Source organism: Sinohyriopsis cumingii, chromosome 17, assembly GCF_028554795.1.
Source record: "Sinohyriopsis cumingii isolate HCF-2022 chromosome 17, ASM2855479v2, whole genome shotgun sequence".
In the NCBI taxonomy this organism is placed as follows: domain Eukaryota; kingdom Metazoa; phylum Mollusca; class Bivalvia; order Unionida; family Unionidae; genus Sinohyriopsis; species Sinohyriopsis cumingii.
Window position 1 is genome coordinate 85,993,046 of NC_142977.1, and position 27,350 is coordinate 86,020,395.

At 35.2% G+C, this 27,350-nt stretch overlaps 1 protein-coding gene across 3 annotated transcripts in view; it reads right to left on the reverse strand.

Annotated features, from left to right (window-relative positions):
* The window catches only part of LOC149779365 (uncharacterized), a 93,857-nt gene extending 69,679 nt beyond the window's left edge, over positions 1-24,178 (reverse strand). For all 3 annotated transcript variants that reach the window (XM_089939991.1, XM_089939992.1, XM_089939990.1), the window contains exons 1-5: positions 24,054-24,178; positions 19,011-19,149; positions 8,928-9,048; positions 3,335-3,413; positions 498-594 (exon numbers count right to left, since the gene is read on the reverse strand). In XM_089939991.1, coding sequence (XP_089796117.1) covers positions 498-594; positions 3,335-3,413; positions 8,928-9,048; positions 19,011-19,149; positions 24,054-24,170 — 553 coding nt within the window. In that variant the 5' untranslated portion in view covers positions 24,171-24,178. The remainder of the gene's footprint in view (positions 1-497; positions 595-3,334; positions 3,414-8,927; positions 9,049-19,010; positions 19,150-24,053) is intronic.
* Between the last annotated feature and the right edge of the window lie 3,172 nt (positions 24,179-27,350).

A 27,350-nucleotide genomic window follows, 5' to 3' on the forward strand; every position in this document is an offset into this window, starting at 1 on the left:
TCAACTCTATGATCAATAGGCTGCTTTCTTTTTCCCCACTTGCAAGCCACAAAGTTTGATCCCGATCTATGATGAAGAACTAAAGTTACTGGGCAGAAGCCATTTCTCTTCTTTCAGGCAATCACTTTGACAACCAACCTTTAAATCAAGTGGCTTCCTCCTTATGCAACGTACAAGCCATCAACAATGTCTGATAATGATACATGCGAGAGACCTCAAGTAATTGTGTAGAAACAAGATAGGGAACAAACAGAAAAATGGTCAACATCAGAACATGATGCAATCCACCTAGTGACAGGCATATAAAAAAAGAAATTAATTTCAAATCCATTTAAATTCCCATAACATTTCTTGTGAGTGCCATTTTCTCTGATCAACTACAGAGCTCTCTGTGGTAAGAGCCTCTGCTACCAGGACTCCAATTCCTTGACTCTCTGTATCTTTGGGATTTTTTGGACTTCAATCTTTTTAATTTTTATGAAAGGTCTGTAACTTACCTACAGCTGCAGCCTGGTAACAGGTCCTTTTGAGTGTGCTGAAATCCTCCTTTTGAATTGGATGTTGAGACAAGTACATCTCTGACAGATCACAGGCCTAGAAAACAATCCAATGCAAATTATGAGCCAACCATTTTGAAAGATCTGTAGTCTGAGTCAACAAGGTACTCGCCAATCAGTTTGCAAGACCTGTAGTTTGAGTTAACATGGCACCTTGCCAATTCATTTCAAAGATCTGTATTTTGAGTTAACAAGTCACTTTGTTGATCATTTTGAAAGATCTGTTGTTTGAGTTAACAAGTCACATTGCCAATTAGTTTGGATGACCTTTAGCTGAGTTAAAAAGGCACTTGCCAATTAGTTTAGATATGTTTTTTGAGAAAACAAGGCATCATGCCAATCAGTTTGAGAGATTCGTAGTTTGAGTTAACAAAGCACCTTTCCAATTAGTATAAAAGATCTATAGTTTGTGTTAACCAGGTATTTTGCCAGTTATTTTAAAATATCTATAGCTTGCATTAACATTGCACATTGCCAATTTTTTTAAAAGATCTACTGTTAACAAGACACCAAGCTGATTAGTTTAAAAGATCTGTAGTTTGTTTTAACAACTGCCAATTTATTTTAAAAGATCTATAACTTAGTTAACAAGGCACTTGTCAATCAGTTTCAGATATGCCATTCAAGTTAACAAGGCACTTGTCAATCAGTTTCAGATATGCTGTTTAAGTTAACAAGGCACTTGTCAATCAGTTTCATATATGCCATTTAAGTTAACAAAGCATCTTGACATTCAGTTTCATATATGCCATTTCAGTTAACAAAGCACCTGACAATCAGTTTCAGATATGCCATTAAAGTTAACAAGACACTTGTCAATCAGTTTCAGATATGCCATTTAAGTTAACAAGGCATCTTGACAATCAGTTTCAGATATGTTGTTTAAGTTAACAAGGCATCTTGACAATCAGTTTCAGATATGCTGTTTAAGTTAACAAAGCATCTTGACAATCAGTTTCAGATATGCTGTTCAAGTTAACAAGGGATCTTGACAATCAGTTTCAGATATGCTGTTTAAGTTAACAAGGCATCTTGACAATCAGTTTCAGATATGCTGTTTAAGTTAACAAGACACTTGTCAATCAGTTTCAGATATGCCATTTAAGTTAACAAGGCATCTTGACAATCAGTTCAGATATGCTGTTTAAGTTAACAAGGCATCTTGACAATCAGTTTGTGAGCTCTTTAGTTTGAGTTAACAAGGCTTGACATCATTCTAAATATTCATTAAGGTTTTAAAAACATGTCTTTGCAATCCAGCATGTTTCAGTCAGCTGTTTAAGATTCTACAGTAACTGTATTATTGTACACTTGACTTGGTAGGAGGTATATTTTAGGATCTGTTGTGCTTTTAGAACAAGATGTTTTCACCAATGAACAAATTTTAGTATCTTCCCCAAACAAGGCCAATAAAATGCATATTGTACCAATTCACAGAGAAACAATAATGTGAAGGAAACATGATAGACTGATGCAAGATTTTTTGTGGCAAACACAGGATCACATTAGGGAGACAGAATTATTTGTGAGAAATATAACGTTTTGTTCCCTGACACATGATATTATGTCCATCAATCACTGACACAATCACTTTAATGAGATAAAGTGCTGTAGGCTTCAATCAATAGCTCAGTTTTGTATTATTATCCTGTTAAAAGAAGCTTTCTCTGATACAGAAACTGGAATTTTGATAAAGTATATATGAACACCTTGTCATTTGAATGAGATACATTGGGTCCATGGAAGATTTCTCATGCGGTGGATGACACTTTGTCAAATAACACTAATAACAGGTCGCATCATCAACAGATTTGCTCACTTATTCTATAAATTATGGGTCTCTGCAATGGATCAAAAAATGCAACATGGAAAACACCAATGATCTGAGACTGATGAAGTAAAGCAGCATCGAAAACACATACATATTTGGATAAACTGAATGGAGAATAAGGCAACACAGCTGAGAGAACAAAGCCAATATTCAAAGGGTTCTGCGGACCTGAAAAAATTATTTAATAAATTCCTGTTAAAATGAAAGTGATTTCAACATGTAATTTTGATGTGTTACAACAAATGAAAATAAACACAAACCATTCTAGAAGAGTCTTGTGCATCCATTTAAGAATGTGCCTTGTTGACCACCAATCATTATAGATTATGACATCATTGATACATCACTGTCAAGAAGCATCTTTCAACTAAGTGTTTGTAATCCTGTCTCACCTGTTAACCAAGCTACTAAGGACCTTTAAAAGATCTAAAGTTTATCACTGCTGATGAAGACCATGCTTCCACCACAAAAGTGATTGCTTTTGCTAATGCAGGCAAGAAAATAAAACTAAGCTATTTATATGGCTAGTTCATTTTTTTAAATTACAATCCACCACTTCCCCCACCTTCATCCAGGAGTCACACTCCCAAACCTATTAAATATATGATACATGATATCTTTGTGCTTTGACTCCATGTTTAAGGCAGAAATTTTTAAAATATCACTGTAACTTCAGTTATGGTATATTTATCCACTGACTCCCTCTCAGAGACAAGGCCCAAACCCAGAAACCCAAGGGACAAGGCCCAAACACCATACCCCTTTGTAGTCAGTTACCACATGGACAACATATGTGTCACATTTGGTGTCTTCCAAACAGCAATTTATAAGGATATGTGGTTACAGACAACATACACATAGACAGACAAAGAGAGGGCATCATAATAACTCCCACTAAAGAAGGGGAATAAGCATAAAATTATCAAGTTTCCATTAATTATCTTGCCTTTTTCCATTTGTTGTCTGACTGAAATCTGCTGTGCACTGCAACTCTATGATCTGTGGACAGTGAGGCCAGGATGCATCTGTAAGAATCAAAAACAAGTCTGAAAAGAATTTCCAGGAATCCAAGATATGACCATTTCTTCTTTGTAACTGATAAGTTGAAACCATCTCTGATATTCTTGTGCAATAAGATTTTCGAATTTTAATTTAGCTGCTATTTCAACCATGCTAGATGTAAGATCAACACCATTTTCATTTACAATAAACTAGACACCATAAGAAGACTTTCGGTAAAAAAAAACATGCCAATATGATAATACATTCAAGAAAACTAGAGAACAGATTTTTAGTACTTTCATTTTGGCAGCCATGCTGGATGTCAGATTGGTATCATTTTCATTCAGAACAAACTAGACAACAAAAGAATTCATCTGGTGAAAACCCAAGGTTGATATGATTTTCCACTAGTAGGAATTGTGACATGAAGATGGTTGCCATGGTGACCATATTTAAGGTCAGATCAGCACTATCTTCATACAGTGCCAACTAGACATCATTGGAAGTCTTCAGATGAAAACCTAACTCAATATTGCCTTTCATTTAGGAGGAACAATGAGATTTTCTAGATGGTGGATGTGGTTGCCATATCGATTTCAGATTCGCACAATTTTTATTGAAAACCAAACATCATAAGTCTTCTTGGTGAAAACTCCATCTGATATGACTTCTCAATCAGGTGGAGTAACAATAACAAGAGTTTCAAGATGGCTGCTGTGGTGGCCATATTGGATATCCAAACGGAAACATTCATTTAGGACTAACTTCATATACATTAGAAGTTTTCTGTCAAAAAAAAACCTGCTGATATGACTTTCCAGCCACAACAATAAAAAAAAATTCAAGATGGCTGCATTTTTGCCAATATGGCACCATTTTCATTACAATCAACTAGAAACCATAAAAAGTCTTTTCTTAAAAAATCTATTTTGACATGATCATTCATTCAAGAGTAGTAGTAATAACAAGATTTCCTAGAAGGCCACTATGACAGTCCTTTTGGTTGTCTGTGCAGACCATTTTCATTTAGGATGAATATGACTTTGTGTGTAAAATTGTATGGCAATCCTCGAGTAGTTTAGGAATACTTTAGGTAACAGCTAAATGACAGACAGAATGTCTACAGCTAAATGACAGAATGTCTACAGCTAAATGGCAGACAGAATGTCTACAGCTAAATGACAGAATGTCTACAGCTAAATGACAGACAGACTGTCTACAGCTAAATGACAAACAGAATGTCTACAGCTTAATGACAAACAAACAGGAAGTTCTTCTGATCAATGTCCAGCTGAGCTGAAAATGAAATCAAAATTGTAGTCACCTATAATTAGTGCAAGATTATGTTATTAAACAGTAACTAGGAAAATAATACATGTAATTTTAGCAGTAAAAACACAGATATACTTATCATGATTTCAAATGACTTGGATGCATACATTGATACAGTAACAGTATGTTTACCTAAATTTCTCACAGGACACTGACTCACTTTGGATATGCAGATATTTCAATATGCAACTGTTATCAACAACTGTATGATGTCAGATGACATGGGTTAGATTGGGATCAGAAGGTGGTTTTAATAAACAGCTGCGTTCAACAAATCTCAGTGTCGTATCATATAACAGGTCAGTTGGAACTGCAAGAAATCACTGGCCAGCCATAATTGCAAAAATATCACTGACCACATAACTAGCCAGTTAAAATTACAAAATATCACTGACTACATAACTAGCCAGTTAGAACTACTAGAAGTCACTGACCAGATATGTGGCCTGTTAGAATTATAAGAAATCAATGTTCACCATCAGTTAGGTTTCACAGTATCAACACACATGATTTTTCTACATATTTCATTGAACATTCTATGTTTATCTTTTTGGACAATATAATTTATCTACAACACAATTCTCATCAACGAAGTTTATTCTACCCATGTCTTTTAAGAGACAGACCAGCAAAAGCTAATTATACCAAATTCATTCTATCCATGACTTTTCACAGTGGTGAGACAGGCCAGTGATAACACATTGTACCAAATTCATTGTATCCATGTTACCTGACAGTGTAGAGACAGGCCAGTGATAACACATTGTACCAAATTCATTGTATCCATGTTACTTGACAGTGTAGAGACAGGCCAGTGATAACACATTGTACTAAATTCATTGTATCCATGTTACTTGACAGTGGTGAGACAGGCCAGTGATAACACATTGTACCAAATTCATTCTATCCAACATTTTTCACAGTGGTGAGAGAGGCCAGTGATAACACATTGTACCAAATTCATTGTATCCATGTTACTTGACAGTGTAGAGACAGACCAGTGATAACTCATTGTACCAAATTCATTCTATCCATGACTTTTCAATGGTAAGACAGGCCAGTGATAACATTGTACCAAATTCATTGTATCCATGTTACTTGACAGTGTAGAGACAGACCAGTGAAAACTCATCATAAAAATTACATTACAATACAAATTATCTACCTACTTCAAATGACATTTCATCTCTCACTGGACCATAATGTGTCTAACATTTAATTTTATGGACCAAAAAAATTGTTTTACAACTAATTTTACCGACACATCTGATAGACAATCTTCTGATACCAGCATAAACAAGACAGTATTTTTCAAATCACTCTTCAATAAGACGCTTGAAGATTAAAATTAGATGTATTTTATTTATCTACCAAGCAGTCTGAAATATGAACCAAGCAGTCTAAAATATGAATCAAGCAGTCTGAAATATGAACCAAGCAGTCTGAAATATGAATCAAGCAGTCTGAAATATGAATCAAGCATGCTGGAACATGAAGCAAGCAGTCTGCAATATGAAGCAAGTGGTCTGAAATATGAACCAAACAGTCGGAAATATGAACCAAGCAGTCTGAAATATGAACCAAGCAGTCTGAAATATGAGGGTCTGAAATATGAAGCAAGCAGTCTGAAATATGAGATAAGCAGTCTGAATGTAGAAATCTTGTCTAATATTCATTGTTCCCACGCTTTCTAAATATAAATTTCCAGGGTTTTTTTCAGGATGAAATTAAAGAACATCTTGGATTATAAAACATGCATTTTCCAAATCTGAATATGTTTCTCTTTCAAGACTCTCCAAAACACATGTCAGAAAAGATGATCATGTACAAAACCACAAAATGAGTCACATGAAACAAACATGACATTATTCCTATAAATTGGCATTTAAAGCCATTTCAATGTACAGAATACAAATTCTAACTTTACTTTGCTGACCTGCATTATGTTGCTACATGGAAACAACATAATGAGCATAAATTATTTTGTTTCCTTTCAAACCTTTAATTCCAAAGAATTCTAGAACAACATGTGTGCATGTTATACAAAGTAAACATTTCTTATCACAGTATGAAAAAAAACACAATAAAAGCAAAGTTTTAGAATCTTATCTTGTTTCGAAAAAAGTTTAACCCTGACATTATGTGTGCCAATAAAATCTCAAACAAGATTTTTCAACCAACCTAGACTCCTTAAGACGATTTGGTTAAAAATTCCATCATTTAAAAACATTTACAAAAGGGCTGATTTACATTTTGACCGAAGACCTTCAAAATTATATATTGTTGTATAAACAAGGATTGAATTTTCTGTAAAATCAACTTGTCTTCTTGTAGTTCAATAAACCAGTCCCCAAATCTGTATTGATACATGGGGTCTTATCGTTTCTTAATATATAATAAAAGGGACAACAATTTCCCATTTCTCCCACACTCCATTTAAGATCTGAATCCAATGCTTCAAGCCACATATACCTGTGTAATAGTTTTGCACCAAAGTTCAGCTCAGAGATTCGAAATGTTTCTAATCTGGGTTTCCTCAGAATATTCCAAACCCATTTTTCACATTTGGACATTTTGGATGGAGTGTGGGTTCAGAGCAATTGCATATAGAAAAATTGGAATCTGCCACCACCGTAAGACGGCTTACCAGCAGGCCTAGCAAATTTCAACTAGGTTATATTGATTTACACCTGCATGAAATCGATATGAAAATTATTTATTTTCTCAAAAATAGCAAGTATTATAATTATGTCACGTCTTTAATCCACTGACAGACTAGACGAAACTCAGCATAGATGAAACCTGACCCGGTACTCGCCATTTGCGTTAACAGTCACATTACTTCACAAATCTCAAAGACATCGGAAGTCCAATAGTCAGGTGATATCAACAACAATCTTTTTAATGTTGTTGTACAAAATTTCAATTATATTAAATGAAAGTCTGATACCTTTTGTAAAAACCAGAAAGAACATTTAATTTTCAACATCTTTATTTCGAGAACAACTACAAGAAACTTGGCCAGTCTGATTCATCAAGCAAAGAGAGTAGTCTGGTTCCCTGCTTCGCATGCTCCCTCTGTGAGAGAGCACATGTCAACGTGGTAGTCAACTGATACAACAAAACTCTGAAGTTGGTCTCAGTAATATATTTTATAGAGAATTTTGTGCTCTTTCATTTTTGTATTTTTATTACAACCAGTATACGGCTTTCATTTAATAATTTTTTTATACAATATTTCAAAATGACATTTGTGAGATTCTGTGTGCTCGTGCAACATGCTATCAAAATCGCTAGTACCAGCTCAAATTTCATCAACACATTAGTTTCATCGTCTTTCAGCAGATTAAAGACAAAAAGATTTTAATACTCTTGCAATTTCTGAGAAAATAAATAATTTTCATATCAATTTCATGCAGGTATAACTCGATTTAACAATGTTTAAGTTTGCTAGCCCATCAGCTAAGTGGCTATGCTTTAATGCCACCATGTTGGCCTCTTGTGATGCTATACTGATTTTCATGCCTTCCATATATAAAAAAATATGGATATTGAGCTGTCTGTGAAACAAAAAGTCTAGTAGATGAATCTAATCCACTGAGCGTTTGGATTGTATCAACAAATATATTTATGACAAGCACCCAAATGATCCATACCTCCTAATATTTTGGTAAGAACTTGATAAATTTAACTCACGATCAGTTCAGTTATCACTAAATTATATAATTGTTTCGGGCGTCACATTGTGGAGGAAAATTCCCAGGTTTTTCCAGACTTTCATCAATATTTGCAAAATTCAAGGACTTTTCACAGTCCGGACAAAATTATCATTTCTCCCGACTTTTTCCTGATTTCCTGGTAGTGTGGAAACCTTGAATATTATGTGACTCATTTCCAGAAGTCAATCATTTCAGATTATGTCACAATCATGCATCTTTACTCTTGTATTCTAGAAAAGACCAATTTTGTTGTCAAGTTTGTTCATTTTAAGGTTTATTTTTAGGAATAATATATATATATATATATATATATATATATATATATATATATATATATATATATATATATATATATATTCAGTATTGATGACAAACATAATGGACATATAGACAAGAAATTGCATTTATTTGCCTTCGAAGCACAAAGGGCTACAACTCCTGTTAAATTTGTGGTTTACTGGTATATATTTCTTTAAAAAAATATACCTTTCACATTGATCTGCCCCTGTAGGGGACCAGGCAACCCCACAGAAAGATTTTCCCATACCAATGGAAGAAGTCAGGTTTGGGTTTAGGGTCCTGTCAACACACCATCCATTTAATTCTGCTGAAAAGCACAAAGTACAGAATTGCTAGAAAATTAGCTGCGTACATGTAACAAGTAAAGTTTGAAATGTTATAAAAAACTAGGATATATATATATATATATATATATATATATATATATATATATATATATATGCAAATACAATCAATATGGTGTATAACAGATGCTAAATGGGACTTTTGCTGACACTCAGGTTAATGTGCATAAGTCCAGTTAAAAAATTAAGAAAATGGCTTTAAAAATGTGTCCTTTCTAAGCAAGCAAACTGTATTTTAGTGCCTTTCATAAGCATGAATTATTTATATATAGGTGGGTGCCCTTTGTAAGCAAGCAATACTTACACTGATGTATTCTTTCTAAGCAGGCATCCTTCATACTGAGGTGCCTGCTATAAACAATCACTCATTATAGTGAGGTGCCTTTTATAAAATAGATATCCTTTATACTGAGGTGCTCTTTCTAAGCAGGCATCCTTTATATGAGGTTACCTTTAAAAGCCTGCATCAATTTACATTTGAGTTCCCTTTCTAAGCAAGCATCCTTTATAGTGAGTCATATATATTAGGATGTCCTAATAAGAAGGCATCCTTATTTTTAAGTACTCTTTATTATAAGTATGTAATTTATATTGAGGCGTCCTTTTTAAGTAGGTACCATCTACACCACAGGTCTCAAATTTAAACCACCATATGGGCTGCATGAAGGCATTTTTTATGGCCCCAGGGCTGTTATTTCTCATGACACCTTGTGATGCCAATCATTTTGCAGCCACAGAATACAGTTTGGCAGGCCAAATGTGGCCTACGTGTTTACGACCCCTGATCTATACTGAGGTACACCTATTAATTATGCATTTTGTATACTGATATGCCATTATTAGTAGGCATCTTTTTATTTTGGTGCCCTTTATATCTAGGCGTTCTTTCTACTGAAGTGTCATATGAAAATGTTACATTTACAAGCAAACACCTTTATGGGCACATGACCTTTATATGGGAATGTCAGATAATTTCTAAATTCAGGCTTAAAGTTTCTTCTCTTAATTCATGAAACGTCTATTTAAGACTTACTTAAGATGCATGAAGATTTGTACAGTTTTGATTGAAGGGATAGCAAAAGAGTTCCTAGAAATACCATCATCACTTTAACTCATGTTTTATGTAGATGAAAGCACCAAGCTTGAATGGTACTTTAAAAAATAATTTTTGAGCACTTGTCAATATTTTGCCAAGATACAACCTATGCTGAAATTCTAATATATGAGTCCTTGCTGGACTCTAATATTTTTGATAAAATGACTTATTTCCAGCTAGAACTGGTTGAAATTGGGCAAAACTGGCGGAACTGAATGTAAAGCATTAAAAATTATTATATGCAAAGTCATCAATTTAAACTTCTGTTTTCACATATTTCATGTAAAATGACTAAAATTCTAAGATATGTTATTAGACCTTTATAAAAATATGGAAACTATTTTTAGTTTGCTTCAATGCAGTTGACGTGCAACCAAGTGTACAAAACAGCAGCCTCAAAAATAAGCTACAGTCTAAAGCCTTCTTGGATTATTTGTGAATTTTCCATGGCATTACAATAGATAGCAATGAAATTTCTAGCATTTATCATCATCAGATTTGAGCCAAAATATGTATCATCATTGTAAGTGGCCTGTTTTGCTATTATGTGTATCATCATTGTAAGCAGCCTGTTCTACTAATATGTATCATCACTGTAAGCAGCCTGTTCCACTAAATTATGTATCATCATTTTAAGCAGCCTGTTCCACTGATATGCATAATCACTGTAAGCAGCATGTTCTACTAATATGTATCATCACTGTAAGCAGCCTGTTCCACTAATATGTATCATTATTCTAAGCTGACTGTTCCACTAATATGTATCATTATAAGAAGCAGCCTGTTTTACTGATATGTATCATCATTGTAAGCAGTATGTTTCATTAATATGTATCATCACTGTAAGCAGCCTGTTCCACTAATATGTATCATCATTTTAAGCAGCCTGTTCCACTGATATGTATCAACACTATAAGCAGCCTGTTCTCCTAATATGTATCATCATTATAACCAGCCTGTTTTAACATTAAGCTGCCTGATTTATTAATATCACTTAAAGAAGCCTAATTTACTAATATGTATCATCATTTTATGCAGCCTGTTTTATTAATATGTATCACTTTAAGCAGCATGTTTTGCTTATACAGTGTAACCCCGTTATAGCACGCTCCATTATAACACAAATTCAGATATAACACAGTTGTGGTGTGGCACCCAAAATTTCATATGCATGTACTTTTCTCTTACACAAAAAAAAAATAATCTTAAAAGTATGAAAATTATGTAAAATGTTTATTATCATTTTGGGGATGAGATCACGTAGGAATAATACAAGACGATCATGGCATGGCTCCTGAAATGTAATAAGTATTTTTTTCATACGCGAAGAAGTAATTTTTTAAAATGTAAGGTATGAAAAATAACGTTCAAAAAGTTTATTCTGGGACTGTGTAGGGCTTAGCTAATGTCGCAAACTTGGATTTGTTTCCTTATTGACGCCAAAATATACCATCTGGTGATTTATTTTTATTGCCAACATTGTTGGCTGTTTAAAATTGTATATGCAACCACTGGTTTGGAGTGGAGAAACTCAGAGACCCCATGAAAGGAAGACACAAACTTGATGTAAAATGCACTGAAATTTATCTATTGTTATATAAACAATTTCTTTGTCCATATTGACAAACAATCTAAACAATGCATTGTTATATCATAATCTGCTTATATTGTCATCTACCATGAGTACTGTATGTTGAGATATCCGCTTTTTTGTTGTTGACATTCCTGGCAATGGAGATCAACCAGATGAGGCATTATCTCATAATCAATCTTTCGTTGGATTTTCGGCTGCATGCTAGTAGTTAATATATTTACATTGACTGACATTTATAAGTGGATGGTAAGTAAAATTCCTCTTCTTTTCACTCAGAATTAAATCCTTCAGAAAACTCACATTTTCAGCAATAATCCCTGTCATCAGACCAGAATACATGCATCTCAATTGTCCGCTGACCCTTTGTTAAATTTCTGATGCATGCATGGAAGGCAGCATCATGCTGCTACCACAGATGTAAAACAAACACAAAAAGTCCACATCTTACTTAGTAACGATAATGAGGACTTTGTATAGCGCCTAATAATTAGAAGCTCTAAGCACTTTACAACATTAGACAATACCTATAACATAAAAAACAACATATAATGTAATTATTACAAAAAACAAACACCAAGAAATTAAAAACACAAACAACATGCTGAAAATATTTAAGGTAGGGAACATTATTAGGTCCTTAAGTTTGTTCTTGCAGTTGAAATAAGTGAGTTTTGAGAGCCCTCTTGAATGTGATCACCATGTCTTTGTGTCTAAGTTCAGTGGGCAATTCATTCCACGTTGCTAGGCCCTGGTATGCAAAAGAACTTATTTGTTTAATCAATAGGCAGGGACGAACAGTAACTTGAATAGATCAAACATTGGCCAGTTACCTTTTAAAAATGTGTCCAGATAAAATAGTTTGCTGAAATTTCAAAGGAAACAGATTACCTTTGAAGCACTGACTGTTATGAAAACATACTCAGCAAATGGAAAAAATCCCCGTCTCAATCATGCAATACAATTATTTGATGTTGCAGCCATAATAAGAAATGGACATTTGTTTGGTTCTCTGAAGCTGTCCTTTAGTGGTAACTTCAATAATGCATGCACCCTTTATCAAAGAAAGCCAACCACAATCTTCAATAAAAACAAAGAACTTTTCTTCAAAGGAAGTCAGTTACAAGCTTAAATAAAACTAATGGAATCTAATGGATTTTTGCATTTTCCAATGTGACTGGAACAAGTTAATTGTGCCAAGAATGTTTCCTTTTGGCAAGGAAAAGGTTTATGCTTACAAATACTACCAATGGCGGCTTAAAACACAAACTAACTTTACCAACTTGGGACATACTGAAAAGTAAATGTGTTTCGTCATTCATTACGTGATTGTGCTACGATTTTCCCACTGAATTCAGACCAATATGACATGTGACAAAATTACTGAATATTTTAAATCTGTGTGCATATTTTCAATGGACTCACTTGTATGGTGGATTCAATGTATATGATGAGATTCGCAGGTGAGTACATGGTGTTGATACTCTATTCATACTATACATTAGACATGTATATATAAACACTATACTCGTATATGTACCATGTGGTTCTCTAAATAAAGTAAACTATTATATATGCCTTCTCTGTTTTCACTACAAGTGTATTTCTCATTTAATATGCATCAATTTAAGACGGTAACTGTGCCAACGAAGCACGTATTTTACCTCCCGCATTTATTACCTACCCCCACACACACACATTTTTTGGGGTACATGCATCATTTTCTGCAGCTAACTGACCTGGCTGCTTATAACATGGTTTGGTCTATAACATGGTCCAGTTCTATAGCTCCCAACTATCATGTTATAGCGGGGTCACACTGTAAGTATCACCATTTAAAGCAACCAATTTTACTAATATGTATAATCACTTTAAGCAGCCTGTTTCATTTATGTCTCCTGACTTTAAGCAACCTAATTGCCAGGCAAGCTAAAAAGTGCCAAATGGTGTCATCCATTAGATAAAGTGGGCCACTGTTGTGATTATAATGAACCAACCTTATCATAAAGTGAGATATCATTTACATAGTCTCTTCCACATGTTACTGGCATGAAAGAAAACAAATATTATAAATAACCTTCTTTACCTTAGGATTTTCCTTTTTGATGCCTCTGACCATATGCTAACAGCTGGGGAGAAGTCAAAGTCTACTATATTATGCTGAGTCATCAGTCTTTGAAAAGTCCAGCTTGTCATAATGTATTCTTTAACCAAGTCATTGCTGGAAGTTTCACTTTCTGTTGTCTTTTGTCCTGTATTTTGTCAGAATACCAGCTTTTTCACAAGAGTTATGAAGTATGCACACATCTGGATTATGTTGCAATCTAAGCATGATACTGTTGTAAATAATTCAGTTGTCTATCATTCAATATCTTGCAGTAAAACTTTGACACCTTTACAAATAACAAACAGTACTACATTAAGGTCACATCACGTGGCTGGAAGCATTTGCTTATCCAAATTGTGGAGATTACAAATTTTTCTTTTAGTCAGAAATGCAAATAAAAGAGGAATGGAAGTTACTACAATGCATTACATGAATGAAGTGGAAGTTACTACAATACATTATTCAAATGGAGTGGAAGTTACTGCAATACATTATATGAATGGAGTGGAAATTAATACAATGCGTTATATGAATGGAGTGGAAATTACTGCAATACGTTACATGAATGGAGTGAAAGTTACTGTAATACATTACATGAACGGAAAGGAAGTTACACAATACATTAGATAAATGTAGTGGAAGATACTGCAATACATTAGATGAATGGAGTGGAAGTTACTCAAATACATTATATGAATGAAGTGGAAGTTACTGCAGTACATTACATTAATGGAGTGGACGATATTGCAATACATTACATGAATGGAGTGAAAGTTACTGCAATACTACATTAGAAGATTGGAGTGGAAGTTACTTCAATACATTATATGAATGGAGTGCAAATTACTGCAATACATTACATGAATGGAGTGAAAGTTACTGCAATACTACAATACATTAGAAGATTGGAGTGGAAGTTACTTCAATACATTATATGAATGGAGTGCAAATTACTGCAATACATTATATGAATGGAGTGGAAGTTACTACAATACATTATATGAATGGAGTGCAAATTACTGCAATACATTATATGAATGGAGTGGAAGTTACTACAATACATTATTTGAATGGAGTGGAGGTTAAACTATAATACATTACATGAATTTGTTTCATTTTTTTCATCAAGACTATTAAAATTTGATTGTACGAGTTTAATTTCTCTTCCAAGAAATATTTTGGCATATAATGAGTACATGATAATTTCCAGACATTCCCAACTTTTGCCATAATACAGACATCTGATGTTGTTGTTGTAGGTTTAATGCCATTTTCAGCACATGATAGGCTATACCAGGCAGCCAGTATATCCGACAGAGGAAGAAACCCAGAGATTCAAACCATCACAGACAGAGTGCCTTAGACCACTTGGACACCCAAAAAGATCGCTTGGTGAGTTTTGTTCATTTCTATAAAAAGAAACACTGAGCAATCTGAAGGATTGGTTGGCAATCTGTATCATATTAAACAAACCTGCCTTGTTCATTAATTTACACCACTTTTGACATTCCAAATCTCTTTTTTGGAGTATTTTTGGTGCCAATCCTACATGGGAACATCCTGACTGAAATACTACACATTAGGTCAGGGGTGTCCAAACTTGTTGCAAAGAGGGCCAGATTTGATAAAGTGAAGATGCCCGGGGGCCTTCTGATGTTTTTTTAACCACAAAAGTTACATGCAAATATACACTGTTATAGAACAATAAATAAATAAATAAAACAAATAAACAATAAATAAATAAAACAATTTTCATTGTCACAATTATCTTTATTTTTCAAATGACAATGTAACTAAATATAAGCCACTCAGGCAGACATAAACAACTCTAAAAACACAATCCTGCCTTTCATTCATATCTGGAGAGTCAGAAAACATTGAACTGTATGTAATACCTTCAATTTCTGTGAGTTAGAAACTGTTAGATAAATATCTTTGCCTCATGGTCATTTTAAACAGGAGTTATAACTAATGCAAAGTTTTCTGTTATCAGTAAAGTTTAAAACAAGTGAATTTTGCTTTTGTCTTTTAAAAGATCTTTCAGAAAATAATAGTTTCTGCTACATATACAGGTACATAACATCAACAGTTATAACCAAAATTCAAGAGTTTAATAAAATAAGTGCCATAAGTCCAAGTGCATAAGTGTGCTTTTGGCTTTTCACTGTTAATAGTGACAGATGTTACCGTTCAAAACACTCAATTTCAGATTGATCAAGAAACCGGTAACTTGCTGACCCTAATGAGAAGGGTGATACTGAGATCTGGATTTCAGTAAAGAGGCCAGGTCTGGTTTGAGGGCAGTGGTTGAGATGCATAAAACGTCACGTAAGTGGGAGTCACTTAGTCTTGACCTCAACTGGTTCTTGTTTAAGTTCATGACAGAGAATGTCTGCTCACACAAATATGTGGAGCCGAATAAGCTCAGCATTTTCTTAGCAAATGTTCACATTTCTGGAAATCTGCCTTTATCCAGCTGCCTGTAAAAGTCAACAAGAGAAAGCTGCTGGTGTTTGGCATGCCACTCATCGTCACACTGCAGCTTAATGAGCTCCAGCTGCAGCTGTGGAGGAACATCATCAGGGTCCACGGAGAAGGGAGAAGAGAAAAACAACATGTCCTTTTCAATAACTGCAAAATCCTGAAAGCATTTGTTGAATCCACAGAAAGAGATGCGATAGCTGTTGCATAACTCTTCATTTGCACACCGATGTTGTCCTGTGGGAAATTGTCAATTACCTCTTTCAAAGCTGGGAAGTGCGCAGTGCAAGGCTCTGTTTGGGACAAGTGTCTTTGGAAAAGTTGCAGCTTCGTTCCAAAGGCCTTGATGTGAGCATATAGCTGGCTCACCACTGCATCTCGTCCTTGAAGATTAACATTCAGCCCATCCAGATGCTTCGTTATGTCAACCAAAAAAGACAAATCTGCCAGCCATACAGGATCTGACAATTCTTCCATTGGTTGCCTCTTTTCACACAAAAAAATGTCTTATTTCTTTTCTGAGAGAGAAAAATTGCTGCATTGCAGAGCCCCGACGTAGTCACCTCACATCATTGTGATATATAACGTCTCCATATTCAACTTGGATGTCAAGCAAGAACTGCTGAAACTGTCGGTGGTGTAGAGCTTTAGAGCGAATAGAACTGATTGCAGGCACACCATCGGATATGATCCCAGAAACTTTACTCCACAGTAGTTTCATATCATCAACAGCATCACAAACAGAAACTAATAAATTCGTTCCTCTGGTTTGGTCTTTAAGGCTTTGGAGGTCAAGCAGCTCCTCTATTACGTTCATGTTGTCGTCAACTCCTCTTAAAAAAATCAAGACCTGTGCAGTGTCAGAAACATCGGTGCTTTCATCGCAGGCTAATGAGAAATAATCAAAAGTCATTCCCCTGTCCCTCAGTTGTCTCTGAATATCTGACAATATGTCCTCAACTCTCCGTGTCACAGTGTTACGTGCCAGGCAAACATTAATAAATTCTTGCTTCTTCTCGGGGCAAATGTTCTCCACCATTTTCATGACACAGTCTTTGATAAATGTACATTCAGTAAAAGATTTGCCATGTTTAGCTATTAACATGGCCACTTCGTAGTTTGCTTTGGTGATAGTTTCCTTTGACTCACAGGCCCGCGTGAAGAATCGCTGTTGTGATGCCAGAGCAGCTTGGAGTTGCTTCACTTTTTCAGCATGGTCACTCCCTGTAAGCCTGTCGTATGTGTTAGCATGTTTAGTCTGGTAGCGTCTCTTTACATTGAAATCCTTAAATAAGGCAACCATCTCGTTACAAATGAGACAAACACAATTGCCTCGATTTTCAATGAAAAAGTACTGTAATTCCCATCTCTCCTGAAAGTGGTGGCCCTCACTGTCAACTTTCCTCTTTTTCTTTTCAGTCGCCATGGCAGAAATGAGCGGAGAAGGGTTCGCGTGCTAGCGGGCTATAAATAATACATTATATGACCGAAGCTGCGGGCCATATGAAATCTTACTGCGGGCCATGATTGGCTCGCGGGCCGGACTTTGGACACCTCTGCATTAGGTTGTACAGGTGTGTTTAATCTCTAGTCTTTTGCTTCACTAGTTAGGTACCATATATACTCACTTTTAAGTCGAAACCAAATGCAAACAACATAGACCTTGATCTGCCATGTAGGTCTATATTGTTTGTTCTACTCTTTATTTCAAATCAAAGTCTATGTAGTTTGTAATAATGAATACTCCAAACAAAATACATACCGCAACACCTGCCAGCTCATTTATGCGTGGTAGATCAGAGCCTGTACAGTCTGCAGCTGGACTCTAGTTAAAAGCGAGTATATACTGTATAAAACAATTTCAAATGTCAAACTTGCCAGCATTCAAGTAGCACCACAAGCATCAAAATGTCAAGCTTGCCAGCATTCAAGTAGCACCACAAGCATCAAAATGTCAAGCTTGCCAGCATTCAAGTAGCACCACAAGCATCAAAATGTCAAGCTTGCCAGCATTCAAGTAGCACCACAAGCATCAAAATGTCAAGCTTGCCAGCGTTCAAGTAGCACCACAAGCATCAAAATGTCAAGCTTGCCAGCATTCAAGTAGCACCACAAGCATCAAAATGTCAAGCTTGCCAGCATTCAAGTAGCACCACAAGCATCAAAATGTCAAGCTTGCCAGCATTCAAGTAGCACCACAAGCATCAAAATGTCAAGCTTGCCAGTATTCAAGTAGCACCACAAGCATCAAAATGTCAAGCTTGCCAGCATTCAAGTAGCACCACAAGCATCAAAATGTCAAGCTTGCCAGTATTCAAGTAGCACCACATGCATCAAAATGTCCGCAGATCAAGTCAGCTGACAAGGAATGGAACTTTCACTATACTGATATTCTTTCACCAAGGTAATGAATGTTATGTCCATCAATCCAAGATATTCAAGTTTCTTTTATTTGTTATTCTTTTTTAAAATTAATTTTGTTCTGCAGATTTCTCATTTTATTTTACAAGCATGAAAGAAACTTCCATGTCTGATTTTATCTGTAAACTGCATTTTACATTCTGTGAATACACAGGTGTCCCTGGTTATCAAGAATCAATCAATGCTGTTATTTATAGTGAAATAGTTATAGTTAAAGAACATCATTTACCATTTGAGACATTTCTTTTCATTTCCTCAATGATCTCATCATCCAATTGGACTAACTTAAATGGTTCCTTTTCCTGGACTATACAGGTCTTGTATAGGCTTGGAACACAACCACTCTGTGTGGAAGAGCAATAAAATTTCTGAAAAACAATATATTTACAATTTAAAAATTAGTTTCTTGACTTTTCTTGTATCCAAAGCAACCCAGCTACACCTCAAAGGATCTAAAGACCACTGTGTACACAAAGAAAATTCTCCTAATTTTGCTCACGCATTTTAAGTCTCAATCTTGTAACATGATATGCTAGTCTCCACCGAGATTCACCAGTTTAGTTTTATTCCATCTTGATTGCTACAAGTGGAGTATCTAAGTATTTAACAAGTGATCAAACCATGAAAAAAATCACACTTTGTAAGTGCGCCACTTCATACATGACATATGGGTAAGTCAGACACACCTCAATCTATTCATTTACAGCCATTTTTATATGGAGTAGCAATAGGTTTCATAGAGGATAGATGACAGATATGCCATTTATTAAGTGTTTGACTGGTCCCTGACCAGAAGAGATGGAAATTCGGAAGAAATCTGTTATAATTGTCTTTAAATTGGAAATTGTATTACTGTCATGGTAGAACACTTGGCGCTTTCGGCCGCATGTTAATTTGATTTGTTTCTGACCCATACCCTCTTAGGAATGTTCAACTGAAGAACATTTGGATTACATACTGTTAATCAAATTATGTTTAATTTTTACAAAGGTAGCCATAAATGGTATAATTAAAATATTTAAAATAATTTATATGCAAAATAATATATATATATATATATATATATATATATATATATATATATATATATATATATATATATATATATATATGATTCCTAAACCTATTGCTACTCCATGTAAAAATGGCTGTAAATGAAAACATAGACTGGATGTCCAACTTGGTCATTTCATGATTTCCAAACATCTATTCTTAGATAGGAGAATGTCACTCCGTTTGAATTGATAAAATGCTTAAATGAACTAAGACAATTTTGATTCGACTGTATCTATTTGATATTCTTTATCTATAGTAAGTTTATAAATATAAAGAATTTTTTTTAAACATATAATATGCACTACTTACTGTGGATGGACAGTATGCAAAATTTCTTAAATATCAACTGATGTGTTATCTTCATCAATTGTATAGTAATAGGACTTTATCAGGGCTGAGCAAATCCCATAGCCCGACGTCCTGGATTAGTCATTTTTGAAGTCGGACAAGTAAAAATTTTCCAAGTCGCTAGTCTGGGACAAGTGCTTTTAAAAAAAGTCGGGCTAGTCCTTATTTACATGCTTTAATCTCTATATCTGCCTTTATTTGGCCAATCATTCCCTCTGGGCACACTGAATACTTGATTCTACCCCTCTTCGTGTCAGGGCTGAGCAAATCCCATAGCCCGATGTCCCGGGTTAGTCCTTATTTTCGTGCTTTAATCACTATATCTACTCTTATTTGACCAATCATGCCTTCCGGGCGTACTGAATAATTGATTCTACTCCTCTTCGTGTATACATTTACATCCTGTTACCGCTTGACTGCATATTGGGCTAAGCAACCAAATTATCGGCAAATCAAAACACGTCAAACAAAAGAAAGTCAGTATGATCAATTAGCAGTGTTGTAAGCGGTTTTGTTGCGGTGAGTTTACTCAATCTAGATCATAACCAGCGGCTCACTATGATTTTAATCCAGCGAGTCAGTGTAATTAAATTAATGAAAGGTACTTTACCGATATCAGTGTTGGTTTCCTGATAAAATGACAGTAATGATTCTTTAATTTATAATTGATTATACAGATGATTAACTTCCACGTGCGATATTGTGTTTGAAGCGAAACAATTACGCTAATTAATGAGCTGTTTCAGTTCGTATTTAATAGCAAAAATTGATCTTATGATCACCTTAGAAGTAGTTGTCAAGCAAGCTGATAGTTACTCTGCGGATAAAATGAGTTTGCTAAATTATTTTCGCAAGGAAGGTAATAACAGCAATTTGGAGAAGGTAAATTTGTTTGAAAATGGAGGGATAAAACGTAAGACAGATACTGTGTGTGCTTGTTATCCCTGTCTTGAATATATGACTCAGAAGGTGGCAGACATATACATGGACATATTTTCAAATCCATGAGCTAAAACATATATACATGAACCTGAAGAAGCCAAATGTATAACAACCACTGTTTTTAAAAATTAAATTCTTTTAAGAAAAAATTATGTTGTATATTATTTCGTTTGTTTTTTTCTATGGATTAAGTACATACATCTCATCAAATCTCGGCAAGTGATTACCATTTTGGGACCAGTGAAAAGTAAGGTGGGACTAGTGAAGAGTAAGGTGGGACTAGTGAAGAGAAAGGTGGGACTAGTGAATTTTCTGAAACCACTTGTCCTGGACTAGTGGTTAAAAAAAAATTTGCTCAGCCCTGAAGAATCACTGCTTTTTGGAACAACTAACCCAACACAAGTTTTTAAATGCAGTGAACTGACAAGGGACTGGAATAATTTGTCATTCAAATTCTCTCCGGACTGTTACCAATGTATACACATCCCAACATTTTGCATATCTTTTGATAAAAACATGAACACAAGTTTCATGAAAAGTTCACAAAACAATACATGACCATGGATCTAAAATATTATCAAATAAGTTTTGCAAATTTAAATACCAAAAGGATGATCTTCAGGTTCTTAAGCATAGAGTGGAGGTTTTTTTTCTTTCTTTTTAAAACATAGGTCCTCTCTGCACTACATTATAGTATTAACAAATAATAGTTCTTCTAAATTCATAACCACACTATCATGAAGCATCTGGCGAAGAAATTATTGCTATAAAAATTAACCTGTCAGCAAAACCTGTACTATATAACAGGGTCAATTGAAGAAATCCTTATCTAACCATAACAAATGTCCAAGCTCAACAAACAAGAACCATACATATTCTGGCAATATCTCTATTACGAACATGCACAGTCAATAACCCAGTGCTGGTTTATTTGTTATAGTCTCTGCACATAAAAACTTTAGAAGCAAACAAATCTAATCTACTACAGATCCTGGCAGTATAAAAAAATTTCTTGTCAACAGACCACCATGTTTCAGCATGTATTTAATGACATGTTATAATGTATGTCAATCTGAATGGTATTGAAATACTTTGGTATGCAAAATGAATTAGGTACCATGTGCAAAATGAATTAGGTACTTTTTGCTACATTTAATTACACTGACTTGTACATTTTCCATCACAATACCAAAATTCATTATAAACCATCACAATCAAAATTTAGCTACCTTCCATGATTGTGACTCTGCTATACATGGTTGCCTGAAGCAAAAGTCTACTTGTCCCATGCTACAGGGCAATGGATTTTTCTACCCCTGCAACTGATGTCAGAAAAAACTAAGCAACAACGCTTGTTCAGGAAATAGGATGTTGAATGCAACCCAACCCTCGACAACATATATCAACGTTGGTGTATTCCAATGCAGGATCAGAGCAAGATGCATATTATGAATAAAAACTCATTAATTTTGCATTTAAAATGTTGAATGTGTTTGCAATAGATTACATAAAACACATCTGCAGTATGGCACTAGCTCTCTAATTTATAAGGTTGGATAGCTATAGTCTAAATATACCTTCCAATTTGTTTGAACCCAATTACCAATTTAAAAAACAAATTGCAAAAAAAGATATTAAAATGCACAGAACTTAGTTCATTCATTGATTTTTTTATTTCAAACCTGATTATGGCCACGAGGGCCTACATATTATTATCGTATGTGGGTTTCATCCCAAACCAAAGTTTTCTGTAAAGATGACCATGCTTGCCATACATTTCCTGTTCTTGGCCAAGTCCATTTTCAGCGACCATACATATATACAGATAAAAGGTATATAGAATATCGTCTGCTTTGGATATTTATAATGTAAAATCAAGCAAAGGAAAATAATTACAAATTGACTGTGTTAAGGCTCCCCATAGTCCCACAATGTAAGACATAGTACATGTTGGTTTTGTTTAAGTGCTATGTCTTACTATCCAAATAACAGCCTTGTATAGCGTGTTCTGATGTCATTGACATCGGAACAATTAGTCAAAATTTCAGGAATACCTCGCACATTTGGCAACATATATCAACACTCTTCCACTAATTTATGTGTAATTAATATACTTACAGTACTGTCTTTATCCTGGCGGAATGAAAATATGACACTCTTAAATGGATGCATTTTCATGTTCCATTGACATACATTTGAATTTGTTGCAATGCGATGGTAGTCGAGGTATGCCGAAGTATGTTTAAGTAGGTTCATGTGAAGGATATGTTTCTTGAACCAAGCAAAATGTTATTTTACAGTTCCAATATGCATAATATATTTTTAAAGAATAATATTTTAACTTAACCAGATTTTGGCATTCCTGGCTTTCATCGCTTTCCAGTCAACTGAAATGTAGGCCAAGGAAACTTTAAAACAGGTCCATTTCTTTTGTGAGAATTTGAATTTATTAGAGAAAAGACATCAGAGTAAGTAAAGTCTGACTAAAACATCATGACGTTACTTTGTAGGAAAGTGCCGTTATTTTAGTTGCCAGTTGTGTGAAATATTCCTGAAAATTTGACTTTCGTTACGATGATAGTCGACATCAAAACACACTACACAGCGCTGTTAGTTAGGCAGTAAGACCCTGACGCCCAAAGCATAAATATCAGCGTCAAAGTCTTACCTGTAGGACTAAGGCTACCCTGGTCACAGTCAGGTTAGAAATTAAAAATCAATGAATGAAATGACTAAATTCTCTGCATCTGTTACCACATTAAAGATTTTCGTTATTGAAATCGGCAGGGGGTACAAACAAGCTGAGATTTATGCAAAAACTATAGATGCAGTAGAAGACGGAAAAAGTGAGAACCCTTCAATATGTTCACTAATTGCTTGTAACGATCAAATGAGCACACAACAACGACCACAAATAATACTCAACCGAAATGTGTAACGCCTCATCCGTGCACAGCACTATCTCATCATTATCTGACCAAGAAAGGGCTTCTTTTGCACCTGTGAAAGAGGAGTAATGTTCTATTTTAAATTTGGTCGCCATTTTGTCGTTATTGCCGAACTCATAATGAAACGCAACTAATGATTAGTTCAAATAAGACATGTAGAATACAACGCTATGAAGGGATTATGAAATAATTATCCGGAAAGGTTTTTGATTGAAAACGAACAGTGTGTGTGTGTGTGTGTGTGTGTGTGAGATTTGGATTTTTAACGTAGCTTTAAAAAAATTTCAGTCATATCGCTATGATGTCTGCAGTGTGACAGTTTATACTGATGTCTAGCACTGGGGCATCATGCTGCAGACATGTAGTATGGACTTATAGACAATTGGGCCCAAAGACAATTCGGCCCAACTTGGACCGACAATAAGACAATTCGGCCCAAAAATCTACTATACTTCTTTTTATCAGACGTCCTTTCTCCACAGTAATATTTGTATTTGGGACGGTTTTCCTAAAGATATCAGAAAGCTCCTAACCATTATAACTTCGGAAAACATTTATCTAGTTCACCAAATGTTTCAAATTTTATTCTCAACCTATTCTATTTTACAAACTAATTAAAATGAGAATGAATAATTAAGTTCCCTAATGCAAGGATTTTGAACTATACGGTAAAAACATATTATAAAAGATTTGTCAAAATATATGTTAAAAATAAATACTTGTTAAAACTATTGACAGCTGTATTATAAAATTGGGCCGAATTGTCTTGGGCCGAATTGTCTTTGGGCCGAATTGTCCAATAGCCGTAGCATGATGTCCCACCCAGTCCCATTATCCTGACATCAGGCCGACCAGTTCTAACACTAACTCTTAGGTGGCGCTCACCAGATAATATGTACTTTTGAGAGAGTGACGTATGTAAGGTGAAGTAGTTCACATTTAAAACATGCACAGTGGAGAGAATGTTTGCATACCTCTATGCTACATGAATGTAATGTGGATGATATTTCTTTTGGATATTGTACTTTTGGAAATTTTACATGATTTAAGCACACTGCTAACTAAAATGACTGCTCCCTTGTGTTAAAAAATCAGTCTGAATTAGTCTAAAGTACACTATACATAGCAGCTATTAAAATAGGGAAAATGAATTTTGCCAGACTAGACAATACCAGCTTCTGAAAGTGCAATGAATGAATTACCAAATATATAAAATGTAAAAAAAAGTTATCGGCTCTTTTTTATACAATTTACCTCTGAAGTTCAGGAAGTGAAAATGACCAAGTAGAGCTAGCACTTTTTTGAAAGATGCACATTTGAAGTAAGGCCAAGCTGTATACTCTATAACCCATAGTACACCCATCAATCATACACCAAAATAAAGGGAATTAAAGGTTCTTTGCATTATACCTAAGATATACAAGGTCTTTTTTAAATAGCCAGTAAAACCAGTGAGGAAAGCCGGGGACATTCTTTTTCTTTAAAATCCTAACCTATGCAAAATGCGAAACTGTATTGCGCCACCTTAATGCTGAGCGCAAAGCGAGGGAGCTGTTAGTACCATTTTTGTAAGCCTTTGGTATGACTCGGCCGGAAATCGAACGCACGACCTCCCGCATCCGAGGCGAACGCTCTAACCACTAGACCACCGGAGCGGTCATTTGCATGATTTTTATCGCGCTTGATACTTTGCTGCAAATATGGTTACAAAACTAATATCTTTTTTATAATAAAGATTCTAAAATAAAATAACTTTTATCTTCAAATACCGCACACACACACACACACACACACACACACACACACACACACACACACACATTTCTTTATCTAGTCTTCTTGGTTTAAACTAACTGTTTGGTTTCAATGTTCTAAGGCAGCGTATCCAGTAAGATTCCTTTTCTTTCCTGGTTTGGGGGACTCCAGTTGGGGTTGTGAGCAATTGCAATGCGTGTTATATATCACTGAAAGTGTGGCCAGGAGAGGAGAAGTGTTCTAACGCCAATCACTAATCAAGACCACCCTAGTCAATATGGCCCTTGTGGCGATAAAAGGTGCAAAACCTGTCAACATATGATGGAGAACAGGATATTTTCTAGCACAGTGACTAGAGAAAAAAAACTAAACATACACGGTCCTTACAAAAAGTGCAAAACAGAGAATCAGATGTATCTCGTCACATGTAAGATCTATAGCCTTCAGTACGTCGGAGAAACTGAAAAATTACACAAAAGGATCAACCTTCATAGATCTGACTGGATGACAAGGAAGCTGTACAAAAGCCTGGTCGCAGAACACTTCTCCTCCTCTGGCCACACTTTCAGTCATATTACACTGAAACCAAGCGGAGTGTTAATCTGTGTCGTTCTTCGCATATTTGATTTATTGATTGAGGTCGGCTGTGCTCCAGTTGGGGTCCACACATTCTTTCTTTCTTTATTCATTTGTATTTTTCTCAACTCGAGTTAGGCCGCCTCTAATTATGTATTGTATTGTAATCTCCCATTCATATCAAAAATCTTAGGAAAGGTTGTTCTATCCCAGCTTGTATCTCATCTAAATTCAAACAGTCTTTTTAGCAATGTACAATCTGCATATCGCCCTTGCCACAGTACTGAAACTACCCTTCTAAAAGTAGTTAATGACATTCTCTCTGCGTTGGATAGCGGAAAGATTACAGTCCTCACCCTCCTTGATTTGTCTGCAGCATTCGACACAATAGACCATGATATATTACTTCACCGTCTCCAGCATGTATTTGGCATTCATGATACAGCCTTACTGTGGTTAAAGTCCTACTTGGTCAACAGGACACAAATTGTATCTGCAAATGGAATACACTCCAGCCCACCTGATCTATGTTGTGGTGTTCCACAGGGGTCTGTTCTTGGACCTGTTCTCTTCATTCTGTACACTCAGTCGCTCTCAGGTGTCATAGATCATCATCCAGTGTCTCGCCAATTGTACGCTGATGACACCCAAATATAAAAATCCAGCTACCCAACTGAAGTTAATGCTACCATCCAAGGTGTAGAGAGGTGCATTTCTGATGTGAAATCATGGATGACTTGTAACAAGCTGCAGATGAATGATGATAAAACTGAGGCCATTCTGATCACAACACAAAGACTTTCTCATTCACATCCTTTACCTCAAACAATAAATATCAGCAACACCAACATTAAATTCACACAATCAGTATGAAACCTAGGTGTTACTCTGGACAGTACTCTCACATTGCACCAACATGTCATGAACATATGCAAGGCTGCACA